This window comes from Tachysurus vachellii, chromosome 11 (genome assembly GCF_030014155.1).
Source record: "Tachysurus vachellii isolate PV-2020 chromosome 11, HZAU_Pvac_v1, whole genome shotgun sequence".
NCBI classification, from domain to species: Eukaryota; Metazoa; Chordata; class Actinopteri; order Siluriformes; family Bagridae; genus Tachysurus; species Tachysurus vachellii.
Genome location: NC_083470.1, coordinates 1,232,501 through 1,245,000, shown reverse-complemented (window position 1 = coordinate 1,245,000; position 12,500 = coordinate 1,232,501). Strand labels below are relative to the sequence as shown.

Sequence of the window (12,500 nt, the reverse complement as noted above, 5' to 3'; positions counted from 1 at the left end):
GTGCTTATCTCTAACCCTAGGGTCTCTCTCTCTCTCTCTCTCTCTCTCCACTCTTCCTTCACTTCTTCATCTCTCCCTATCTGTGGCCTGTATATCTGTCCCTCCCTCCCCCACTCCCTTGTTATTCCCTCGTCCTCCATTATAGGAGAGCGCAAGCATTCTTCTTGTTACGTTTCTTGGCCTGCAGCGCCGCCCTGGTGGCCATTTCAAACACCTCCCTGACACCATCTTTAGTTTTGGCAGAACACTCGAGGTAACCGGAGGCGCTGATGCGATTGGCCATGTCTCTGCCCTCTTCTGCTTTAACAGGCTCCTGTGTACGAAGAAAACAAAATACAGCTGATGAAATCTGGCAGAGCAAAACACAGAACATCATTAATCCTAAATACAAAACTCCACTGATCCATAACGACCTGTTTCATCTTGGCCAGCTCCCTCCTGGTGTGTTCGTCATTCCGAAGATCCTTTTTGTTTCCCACAAGGATGATGGGGACATTTGGACAGAAGTGCTTCACCTCTGGTGTCCATTTCTCTGGAATGTTCTCTGTGAGGACAAAATGCAAGTACAAATAAACACTAATAGACTGAGCTTGGGTTTAACCAGAAGTGTGTGACCAGTGGACTGGAACTAAGCCAGATTTAGAGTTCTAATGACTTAAGAGTTACAAGTGGGTTTAACTAAGAACCAGAGCTCTGAAGACTGAGACTGATAAGACTTAGAGCCATAAACTCCATCTCTCAGGGTATAAAGAAGACCTGCATCAAGACTCTTCTCTGTTATGGTACTCAGGTGGTGCTGGTGTCTGTGTAAAACTCATCTGTTCACTGAAAACACTGATCAGAACCCTGGAGACTGAGACTAGCCAAAGACAAAAGCATAAAGATTGAACCCAAGTCCAAACCCTGGGACCTGTGACTAACAGAGACAGGATTAAAGACTGGTACATACCAAGTGACATACATAGGACTGAAGACACCTAGAGGCTAAGAGTGAGAATATAAATGACAGGAAACAGGACAAGAGGTGAATCTTAACCAAGGGTCAGAGCCACAAAATCCAACAGTCAGAGAATCAGAGACTGGGAATAACCAAAGATTACAACCCCAAGGACTCGGACTACGTGATCGTGAAGGATCAAAGACGGGGATTAAACATGAGATACGGTCCTAAAGAAAAGGTGTAACCAAAAGACAGAGACACTCTCGGTATCAGCTGACCATCCGAGACTGGGACTATCTGAGAAAGACCGAAAGTCTGCGACTAACGAAGAGTCTTCAGGATAATAATTAACCATTAAAATGATACACGTCTGGTCCTGTGTTAAGTGTGTGTGTAAATCTCCAGACACTGTTCACTGTGTTTAAAGCCTCACCCAGACTGTCAGGGCTGTCAATAGAGAAGCACATCAGGATGACATCAGTGTCAGGGTAGGAGAGCGGCCTCAGTCTGTCGTAGTCTTCCTGTCCTGCAGTGTCCCATAGTGCCAGCTCCACCTAACACACACACACACACAAGAGTGTTAAACACACACAAACAAGGCAGTGAAACACACCGTGTTAACGTAAGTGCAAATTTCCCAGGAGAAACTCACCTGTTTACCGTCTACCTCGATATCCGCAACATAATTCTCAAACACTGTGGGGACGTAGACCTCAGGAAACTGGTCCTTACTGAAAACGATGAGCAGACACGTCTTTCCACACGCTCCGTCTCCGACTATCACCAGCTTCTTACGAATCGCAGCCATCTGAACATCAGGAACAAGACAGTCCAGTAATAACACACAGTCTAGAGTATTAAAGGTGGGGTCTCCGTTGTTTGAGAAATGCTTCAGAAAACTGAGTCGGGCCGCCAAACAAAACAAAAATCAAAACAAACATGTAGCCAATGAGCAGAAAGGGGCGTGTCTTGTCGATATGGGCGGAGAGAGTGTTCAGTGCGCATGTGTGACATTAGCAGAAAGCGGTTTTAACACTGACATGGAGGATAAAAACAAAGAAAGAAAGTGAAGAAAGACTTACGATAAGGTAAGAAGTAGGACGTGTTAATATAGGATCAGCTTTCCAGCGCTGGAGAGAACTGAAGGAGCAGGAAGTTGGTCACATATTCACAGATTGGAGTTTCCTGAGTCAATAACTCCTGAGCTAAACGCTGTTACTACACAAATAACACCTCTTTTCTATCGTAGTAATGTAGAGACGCAGCTACAACCGTGTTTTGTGTAGTAACAGTGTTTAGCTCAGGAGTTATTGACTCGGGAAACTCCAATCTGTGAATATGTGACCAACTTTACTTAAGACGCCGAGGCGCTTTTTTCCTTCTCGATAGGTGAGTAACGTTGGTTTTGTTTTGTTACACAGAACTAATATATGTCTTTGTCCTTTACATGATTATGCTTGTGTGTCATTTTTGCTTGTTTGTTTATCTACAATCGTATTGTTCTTCACTTCAGCTATGATAAAGACACGTTTCTTTCCTTTAGTTGCCTGGGTTACGTATGTATGTGTGGGCGGAGCTATTGATACAGGGGTGGGACCCGTTTGGGTTAGGGGCGTGTTTGTTTTGGTGATTTTATATGTCGACATTGGCTTTCAAACAACGGAGACCGCACCTTTAATGTCAACGTCATCTTCAAACATAAACAACTTGAAAAATGTTCACAGAATCCTCCGTTTCTTACAAAGATTACACAATCGTTCTCTCCTGTAATTCTAACCACCATATTTTTAAGGATATTTTTAACCCTCTAAAGGGGACAATGTGGTACCTGGCCAGTCAAGGGGGCGTTCCTAATTTACATATTCCAGAGTTCCTAATTTACATATTCTAGAGTTCCTAATTTACATATTCCAGAGTTCCTAATTTACATATTCTAGAGTTCCTTATTTACATATTCATAAACTCTGCCATTATAATATGGATACATGTGTAGAGATGCTTTTACAACTTGCTTAGAAATCAAATAAAACAAACGTAACTATTTATTTATTAAATACATTTCGTTTTAATTCTAAAATCCTTAAAAAGTTTTTTTTGCAGCCACTTCAACAACTTTATCTTTTTGTCTTAGCTAAAATAACCTCACTTATAAAACTTATAAAAGACTTTTTCATCATTTCATCACCGATAAAGTATTTTATTTTTTTAGCTTAAATTTAAAGTGACTCACTTTCTTTACTTTGTTTCCGTCATTATGATTAGCGTTGTTGTTTTCTTTCACACCCGTATTTAGAAGTCCCGCCTTCTACAGCTCTGATTGGTCCAAATCTTAAGCGCTGCTAAACGATTGACCAGTTTAACTACGGGATATAAACCACCAGCCAATCATAAACAAAGAAGCTGGAAACGGGTGGGATATAAAATAATGCAAACTAGCTTCCGTGCTAATGAACGTGTTTGTTATTGTATTTAAAAGTGTAGGACGTGTCGGATATTTAAAAGGCGAGATTATATTCACAGTTTCTATGGAGATTAAACCAAAAGGTTTATAATAGAAGGGATTGTATTTTAAGAGGAAAATTCTTACCGTTCTTGTTGTGAACCTCCTCCTTTCTTTTCCTGCTCGCGACCCAAAGCCCCGCCCTCTCGATCCTTTCTGACCAATCAGAACACAGCTACAGTTACCGGGCCCCGAATACCGGAAGTACGGAATAAATATTACACTGATTAAAGGAATAAATTTTATTTTAAGTAAAATATTTTAATTCTAACAGAATATTAATTTATTGCTTTAATACGTCGATTTTAAATAGATTACATTAGAGTTATATTTTAAATAATGATTATAACCAGGTGACAAAATAAAACAAAAAATAAAAAACAAAAAATAAAATAAACAAAAAAATAAAAATAAACAAAACAAAATAAAACAAAACAAAATAAAACAAAATAAAATAAACATGAATTAGGTAAAAAATTAGGAATAATATTAACCATAAAAATCCAGTAATCATCAATAAAACTTACTAATAAATAATATAAATAAAACATACTGTCATAAAAACTTAGTCTAAGTTTTTTTTAAGTGGAAAAATAAGTTTAATTTTAATGGATTTTGTGAGTCACAAAAGTTTGTAGGATTTCAGACACAAAGCTGAAACTGAAGGTAAATGTAATAACACACGCTTTTATTGTGATATTTCACTAGAAGTAAATGTACAGGAACACAAATGAACATCTGAGCAGGTGAATCTTCGTCTACTCTTCTGAGGATGAAGGGAGGATGATCTTGTTCGGGTCGTAGTAGTTCTCGTCGATCAGAGGGAGACCCTGAGCCTCTCTCAGTACGACGAGTCGCTCGGCTTCCCGTCGAGCCCACTGTCTCATACTGCGGAGAAACCACACGGGAAAAAGGACAAACAGGACGCAGGAATGAGTTTCATTACAGAAATGTGCACAAGGCAGAAACCTCCAATCAATCACTTAATCAACCAATTAATCAACCAACCAATCAATAAATCAATCAAACACCCAATTCATTAGTCATTCAATCATTCAATCAACCAATTAATAATTTAATCAATCAACCAATCCAGGTCTGATTTTCTGTCAAATGTTCATCTATCTATAGATATTCATTAAAGAAGGAAACACACACAAACACACACAAGTTCACAAAATGATCAAATATAAAAGCAGCAGCTGAGAAGGTGTCACTGAGGCTCCTGCAGCTGAGAAGGTGTCACTGAGTCTCCTGCTTACCCGTGATCCGGTAAATAGTGGATGAACGTCCCCCCGACGACGATGGCCATAGAAATGCCGAAGAAAAAAGCCAGCCTCATGTTCCACTCGTCAACGAACGGGTCATCCGAGAAGCCATGGTACTCTGGGTTCTGTTGAAAGAGGACATGCATTTAAAGTATTGGCACCCCACTTATCCAGTCAGTCCTCCATACAGCGGTGACGATCTGATCTTCAGCTCTTCTTCACTTTAGACAGTTATTTGACTCTCTGCACAGCCGTGACCTTATAACGAGGATCAGCTACAGCAGCGTTACTTCTCACCTCATCACCACCCTCATCGTGACCCGCTGCCGACGATCTGGGTTTCTTTGTCTGAACGTATCTACTGTTACTCGCATGTGCGAAGTCAGGTTTAGTTCAACTTGGACTTATTATGTCTGTAAGTCTGCTCTGTACGTTCAGCTCGAGTTTTTAATCCGTTCTGTCAGAAGAAAAAAATTCTTCTAAAGTGTGATTATTAAACAGACAGTAAAAAAAAGGCGAGAGTTATAAAAGTTTTGTAAAGTAAAGTCGACATTTTAGATTCATCAGAGATTTAAGAACAATCATGTCCTTAACACGCGACGCTTAGTGTTCCAGTTAACACGCGACGCTTAGTGTTCCAGTTAACACGCGACGCTTAGTGTTCCAGTTAACACGCGACGCTTAGTGTTCCAGTTAACACGCGACGCTTAGTGTTCCAGTTAACACGCGACGCTTAGTGTTCCAGTTAACACGCGACGCTTAGTGTTCCAGTTAACACGCGACGCTTAGTGTTCCAGTTAACACGCGACGCTTAGTGTTCCAGTTAACACGCGACGCTTAGTGTTCCAGTTAACACGCGACGCTTAGTGTTCCAGTTAACACGCGACGCTTAGTGTTCCAGTTAACACGCGACGCTTAGTGTTCCAGTTAACACGCGACGCTTAGTGTTCCAGTTAACACGCGACGCTTAGTGTTCCAGTTAACACGCGACGCTTAGTGTTCCAGTTAACACGCGACGCTTAGTGTTCCAGTTAACACGCGACGCTTAGTGTTCCAGTTAACACGCGACGCTTAGTGTTCCAGTTAACACGCGACGCTTAGTGTTCCAGTTAACACGCGACGCTTAGTGTTCCAGTTAACACGCGACGCTTAGTGTTCCAGTTAACACGCGACGCTTAGTGTTCCAGTTAACACGCGACGCTTAGTGTTCCAGTTAACACGCGACGCTTAGTGTTCCAGTTAACACGCGACGCTTAGTGTTCCAGTTAACACGCGACGCTTAGTGTTCCAGTTAACACGCGACGCTTAGTGTTCCAGTTAACACGCGACGCTTAGTGTTCCAGTTAACACGCGACGCTTAGTGTTCCAGTTAACACGCGACGCTTAGTGTTCCAGTTAACACGCGACGCTTAGTGTTCCAGTTAACACGCGACGCTTAGTGTTCCAGTTAACACGCGACGCTTAGTGTTCCAGTTAACACGCGACGCTTAGTGTTCCAGTTAACACGCGACGCTTAGTGTTCCAGTTAACACGCGACGCTTAGTGTTCCAGTTAACACGCGACGCTTAGTGTTCCAGTTAACACGCGACGCTTAGTGTTCCAGTTAACACGCGACGCTTAGTGTTCCAGTTAACACGCGACGCTTAGTGTTCCAGTTAACACGCGACGCTTAGTGTTCCAGTTAACACGCGACGCTTAGTGTTCCAGTTAACACGCGACGCTTAGTGTTCCAGTTAACACGCGACGCTTAGTGTTCCAGTTAACACGCGACGCTTAGTGTTCCAGTTAACACGCGACGCTTAGTGTTCCAGTTAACACGCGACGCTTAGTGTTCCAGTTAACACGCGACGCTTAGTGTTCCAGTTAACACGCGACGCTTAGTGTTCCAGTTAACACGCGACGCTTAGTGTTCCAGTTAACACGCGACGCTTAGTGTTCCAGTTAACACGCGACGCTTAGTGTTCCAGTTAACACGCGACGCTTAGTGTTCCAGTTAACACGCGACGCTTAGTGTTCCAGTTAACACGCGACGCTTAGTGTTCCAGTTAACACGCGACGCTTAGTGTTCCAGTTAACACGCGACGCTTAGTGTTCCAGTTAACACGCGACGCTTAGTGTTCCAGTTAACACGCGACGCTTAGTGTTCCAGTTAACACGCGACGCTTAGTGTTCCAGTTAACACGCGACGCTTAGTGTTCCAGTTAACACGCGACGCTTAGTGTTCCAGTTAACACGCGACGCTTAGTGTTCCAGTTAACACGCGACGCTTAGTGTTCCAGTTAACACGCGACGCTTAGTGTTCCAGTTAACACGCGACGCTTAGTGTTCCAGTTAACACGCGACGCTTAGTGTTCCAGTTAACACGCGACGCTTAGTGTTCCAGTTAACACGCGACGCTTAGTGTTCCAGTTAACACGCGACGCTTAGTGTTCCAGTTAACACGCGACGCTTAGTGTTCCAGTTAACACGCGACGCTTAGTGTTCCAGTTAACACGCGACGCTTAGTGTTCCAGTTAACACGCGACGCTTAGTGTTCCAGTTAACACGCGACGCTTAGTGTTCCAGTTAACACGCGACGCTTAGTGTTCCAGTTAACACGCGACGCTTAGTGTTCCAGTTAACACGCGACGCTTAGTGTTCCAGTTAACACGCGACGCTTAGTGTTCCAGTTAACACGCGACGCTTAGTGTTCCAGTTAACACGCGACGCTTAGTGTTCCAGTTAACACGCCATGCTTAGTGTTCCAGTTAACACGCCATGCTTAGTGTTCCAGTTAACACGCCATGCTTAGTGTTCCAGTTAACACGCCATGCTTAGTGTTCCAGTTAACACGCCATGCTTAGTGTTCCAGTTAACACGCCATGCTTAGTGTTCCAGCACATTGAAACTCAACATCTTCTAGCATGTTAAAGCTGTGAAACATCCAACAGACCAGTAAAGTGACTGATCTGATCTGAGCACAAAACAAAGGTTTCTGGGAGAAAATCAGACTCTGAGTCTTAACCATCTGATTATAGGATCGTTTTAATCCGGTTAAACTTTCAGCTCTGGAGAAATTGAGGTCGTTTTGCACGTTCTGCTCCGTAAGCTCGGGTTTCTGTGACAGGAACAACAGGCTTTACGTCTGAATCGGGTTTTTTTGTCTAAGAAAGTAATCAGATATTATTTAATTTAATCAACAATGTAAAATATAACGCACATAAATCTCGGGTCAAGAAACAGTCCACTGGTTAAAAAGTCCAGGGTTTAAACACTGATGAATTTAATAGCAAACATAAGGACAGAAACTAATACAACACTCAGAGACAAACCCTCCTTACAGATCCGTCAGGCTTTTATACTTTATCTCTGTCAATCAGCTGTTACTATAGAAACTAGGGTTCTAGGAAACTTTGGGTTGCAAAGGGGCGGAAAGTTTCTGGTAAATTTCCGGAAACTTTCCACGGTAACTTAATCTGGGGAATTTTGGGAATATTCAAAATAGGAAAATTTACAGTAATTTATGGGAATTATTTGGAAATATAGGGAAATGTATATAAACTATATCATATACAAACATAATTTGTTTGGTCATAAGCAGACACACGTGAGGGAATACAAATTTTAAAAATGACGTCTTGACTGATTTAAGTAGAACTTTAACTGATTCTTTCAATGAGTAACACAAAAGCATAATAAACATTATTATGCTTGTAATAAACTTAATAAACTTAATAATTGTAATAAACATATTTCCCTATGATTGATGTAAAATGAAAGCACTAAAATAGTGTTACTGTGGATGTTATAGAAGAACACAAGTACCTGCAGGGGTTTTGGCCTCAATGGCCCTCCAGTAAGCAGTGTGCTGTGTGTAAGTGACCGAGGAACGTAGGGAACAAATTCAACTTAAATTTCATTAAATCTTGTTGTTTTAAACAAAATTATGCTGCAAGATTTTTAACTACATTTAAGTTCCTTGTTATAGACAACTCTGCATTTTTTTTTTAATTCCCAGTTAATTCCCATGGAAAGTTTACAGCCTTTAAAATTCCCTGAATTTTGCAACTCTAATAGAAACACTAAATTATTAGAGCGTGTGCATTCGTCCGTTATCCGTCATTCATTCTTTAACGTGTCAGTGCTGCTATTATAGAGAAGTAAACACCTTCTGACCAATCAGCGTCGAGGATTCAGCAGCTGTAAATAATAATAATAATAATAATAATAATAATAATAATAATGTTACAGGAAGTAAAGATGCCGTTATTATGACGCAATATTGGAAAGTTCTTTAATAAACAACTCTGATGTCTACTGATAACTTGGTGCAAATGTTTTGGCCCCCCCGTTATTGACGTTACCTGCACACAGAGACATACAGAGAGACACACAGAGAGACACAGAGAGACACACACAGAGAGAGACACAGAGAGAGAGAGACACACAGAGAGACACACAGAGAGAGACACAGAGAGAGACACAGACACAGAGAGACACACAGAGAGACACACAGAGAGACACACAGAGAGACACACAGAGAGACACACAGACACAGAGACACACAGACACAGAGACACACAGACACAGAGACACACAGAGAGACACACAGACACAGAGAGACACACAGAGACACACAGAGAGACACACACAGAGACACACACAGAGACACACAGAGACACACAGAGACACACACAGAGACACACACAGAGACACACACAGAGACACACACAGAGACACACACAGAGACACACAGAGACGTCACGGACGGATGTTTACCTGAAGTGATGTGATGTTGTTATGGTGATGTGATGTTGTTATGGTGATGTGATGTTGTTATGGTGATGTGATGTTGTTATGGTGATGTATGTTTATGTTTGCTGTAACGCACCTTGTCGAACACGTTGACCTCTGCGTGTCCCTCTGCGTGTCCGCGGTCCACGTGTGAAACCTCCGGTATCTGTGTCCCTGTCACGGCTCCGGCGGCTCTGGACGTCCCGCTGTGAGACACCGAGCGCCTCAGATGGACCTGTAGAGGAGACACACAGGACCAAAGCCGCCTCAGCTGGGAGGACATTTTACTGCTCATGTCCGCTGCAGTACAACACACTCTGTTCCGGATGTAAATAAACACTACTTCCGGATCAGACAAAAAAAAACAACCCGTTACCAAACTACTTTATGTGCTGAATAATTGTTTCACACGTTTATAGATCAATTTAATATTTACAACAAATTATTATTTATTTATTACTATTTATTTATTTATTTATTTATTTATTTATTAGTGTAATTAAATTCTGACACTTTGTGTTTATCAACTGATTTATTTTGAACCGAATCTAACGGTTTATCTGCTTTATTTATTATTTATTATTATTTATGTCACATAAAATCCGTATAAAACTTGTTTACATGTAATTTATTATGTGTTTAGTTTATTAAGTGATTATTATTAAAGACAAATTAAAGCTATTCGATCTTATTCTTTATAAACTGTTGAACATTATGTAACGTTGCAGATACGATAGAATGGAGTACATGATAAATGCTAAAATAAAATACCGATGATTAATAAATATTTAACACTAAAAAATACATTTAATAACGGCTCTGTTCTGCACATGCGCAGTGCGGCCGGTGACATCCGATTAGCGCGAGCGTCAAAACCACAGGCGACGTAACAAGTGCGCAGTGACGTTACAGCGCCCTCTGGTGTACAAGGAGTAAAGAAACAACGATAAGTGTGTGTATTAATGTAATAATGTAATAATATTTAACAATAATGTCTCTGATGCTGAGAAGCTAGTTCATGCTTTCATGACCTCTAGACTGGACTATTGTAATGCATTACTAGGTGGTTGTCCTGCATCTTTAATAAATAGGCTACAGTTAGTCCAAAATGCAGCTGCCAGAGTTCTCACTAGGACAAGAAAGTATGACCATATAACCCCAATTTTATCATCTCTACACTGGCTACCTGTTAAGTTTAGAATTGATTACAAACTGCTGCTACTTACGTACAAGGCTCTTAACGGTTTAGCTCCCATGTATCTAACTAGTCTTCTAACACCTTACAATCCTTCACGCTCTCTGAGATCACAAAACTCAGGACTTCTGGTAGTTCCCAGAATATCTAAGTCTACTAAAGGTGGTAGAGCGTTTTCTTATTTAGCTCCCAAACTCTGGAATAGTCTTCCTGATAGTGTTCGGGGCTCAGACACACTTTCACAGTTTAAATGTAGATTAAAAACTCATCTCTTTAGTCAGACGTACACATAATACATCCCATAATATTGTGCTCCAATACATCAGACCAAATGCACATTATCATCTAGTGCTTGTTAATATTACGAACAGCAGCTACGTTAATTCCTCTTCATTGCTTCTCTCTTTCTACCATCCCGAGGCACCGGGAAATTGTACCAGCTCTGATTGTCTTCTGTGTGATGAAGATTTTGGACCTCCACTGAGACGAGGGCGACTCTGTGAGGATCCTGAGACATCTAGAGATCTACCAGTTGAACTGTGCTGTACTAAAGAGGAGATACCAACTCCATGTGGTCTTTGAGGACAACAATCTCCTCATCAGTACAACATTTATCAGACTGTATATTTATAATCACACCCCCAGTGTCACCCAGATGAGGATGAGGTTCCCCTTTGAGTCTGGTTCCTCTCAAGGTTTCTTCCTTTACCATCTAAGGGAGTTTTTCCTCCCCACAGTCACATGAGTCACCTCAGACTTGTTCATTGGGGATAAATACATACACATTTAAATATATCTAATATTAATCTTGAGTTTTGTTTTATATTAATCTTTATATTATTCTTTATAATAATCTTTTGTTCTGTAAAGCTGCTTTGTAAAAAGTGTCAATTGAAGTGAATTGATTAATTGTAATAATATTTAATAATAATGTAATAATAAGTCAGTGCATGTTGGCAGTTTTCATTTATTTTATTTTATTTTTTTATTTTAATGAAATGTTAAAGTAAGTTTTCTTGCTTCAGGTCCAGTTTGTTTCCTGATAATTAAGTCTTAAGTAAAATATATTTAGATCCATGAACCACGGACCAGAGTCTTATTTGGAAAACAGGAACTGATGTACAGTTTAAAATAGTTTTTTATTAAAGTTACAAAGATAAATCAATTAATTAATTAACTTAAAGGCAAATTTCAAATCTTCGGCTGTGGGAATATTATAACAATTTTTCTAAAACTCAAATATTTATGGAGTGTAGATGTGTGTGTGTGTGTGTGTGTGTGTGTAGGTGTGTGTATGTGTTCAGTTTTGACATGTTTTCTGCAGTGTTAGCAGGAAGTGCAGAAACCACAGTGCTTCAGAGTTTCAGCTCGTTTCCTTCAGTCTTTTGCGTCTGCAACTCAAGATACAAATCTGAAGAGCAAGAAAACACCGTGTGTGTGTGTGTGTGTGTGTGTGTGTGAGAGAGAGAGAGAGAGAGAGAGAGAGAGGGAGAGAGAGATGTTTGACGTGAGATGAGACCATTAAATAAACAGGGACGAGGATGGTGAGTGAGATGAAGGTGTGAAGTACGCTGAGGCCTTTCGTTCTGTTCCTCTGAGACGTGACACGTCTGTGTACGTCTGGTACGTGACACGTCTGTGTACGTCTGGTACGTGACACGTCTGTGTACGTCTGGTACGTGACACGTCTGTGTACGTCTGGTACATCGTGTATACAATTACAAGCAACATTCAGGATATAAACAGTTAATATTTTGTGGTATTTTCCATGGTAAGTTTGCTGCGTTAGTAGCCTTATGATTCGATCCAGTTAAAGTTCTGAGG

General features: G+C 40.8%; 3 protein-coding genes across 3 annotated transcripts in view; all 3 read right to left on the bottom strand.

Moving 5' to 3' along the window:
* Positions 1-3,582, bottom strand: part of rhoaa (ras homolog gene family, member Aa) — a 4,712-nt gene extending 1,130 nt beyond the window's left edge. Inside the window, exons 1-5 of the mRNA XM_060880716.1 lie at positions 3,528-3,582; positions 1,593-1,748; positions 1,374-1,494; positions 414-544; positions 1-313 (exon numbers count right to left, since the gene is read on the bottom strand). The exon at positions 1-313 is cut by the window's left edge and continues 1,130 nt beyond it. Coding sequence (XP_060736699.1) covers positions 140-313; positions 414-544; positions 1,374-1,494; positions 1,593-1,748 — 582 coding nt within the window. The 5' untranslated portion in view covers positions 3,528-3,582 and the 3' untranslated portion in view covers positions 1-139. The remainder of the gene's footprint in view (positions 314-413; positions 545-1,373; positions 1,495-1,592; positions 1,749-3,527) is intronic.
* Positions 3,583-4,107: 525 nt separating this feature from the next.
* Positions 4,108-9,813, bottom strand: ndufb11 (NADH:ubiquinone oxidoreductase subunit B11). The gene is made up of 3 exons (XM_060880717.1): positions 9,579-9,813; positions 4,703-4,833; positions 4,108-4,328 (listed from the first exon to the last, which is right to left on the bottom strand). Exons 1-3 carry the CDS (start codon positions 9,774-9,776, stop codon positions 4,199-4,201), a joined length of 459 nt encoding a protein of 152 aa, XP_060736700.1. The 5' UTR covers positions 9,777-9,813; the 3' UTR covers positions 4,108-4,198.
* Positions 9,814-11,891: 2,078 nt separating this feature from the next.
* The window catches only part of def6a (DEF6 guanine nucleotide exchange factor a), a 14,557-nt gene continuing 13,948 nt past the window's right edge, over positions 11,892-12,500 (bottom strand). The window contains exon 11 of the mRNA XM_060881652.1: positions 11,892-12,500. This exon is cut by the window's right edge and continues 325 nt beyond it. The gene's annotated coding sequence lies outside the window, so the exon portion shown is untranslated.

Bases quoted from the DNA above. Each gene is read 5' to 3' on its own strand.
- ndufb11 (XM_060880717.1), bottom strand. From the start codon at position 9,776: ATGAGCAGTAAAATGTCCTCCCAGCTGAGGCGGCTTTGGTCCTGTGTG. The intron at 4,834-9,578 runs GTGCGTTACAGC...CTCTTTCAACAG, and splicing joins AGGTCAACGTGTTCGACAAG to AACCCAGAGTACCATGGCTT. The intron at 4,329-4,702 runs GTAAGCAGGAGA...GTTTCTCCGCAG, and splicing joins CACTATTTACCGGATCACGG to TATGAGACAGTGGGCTCGAC.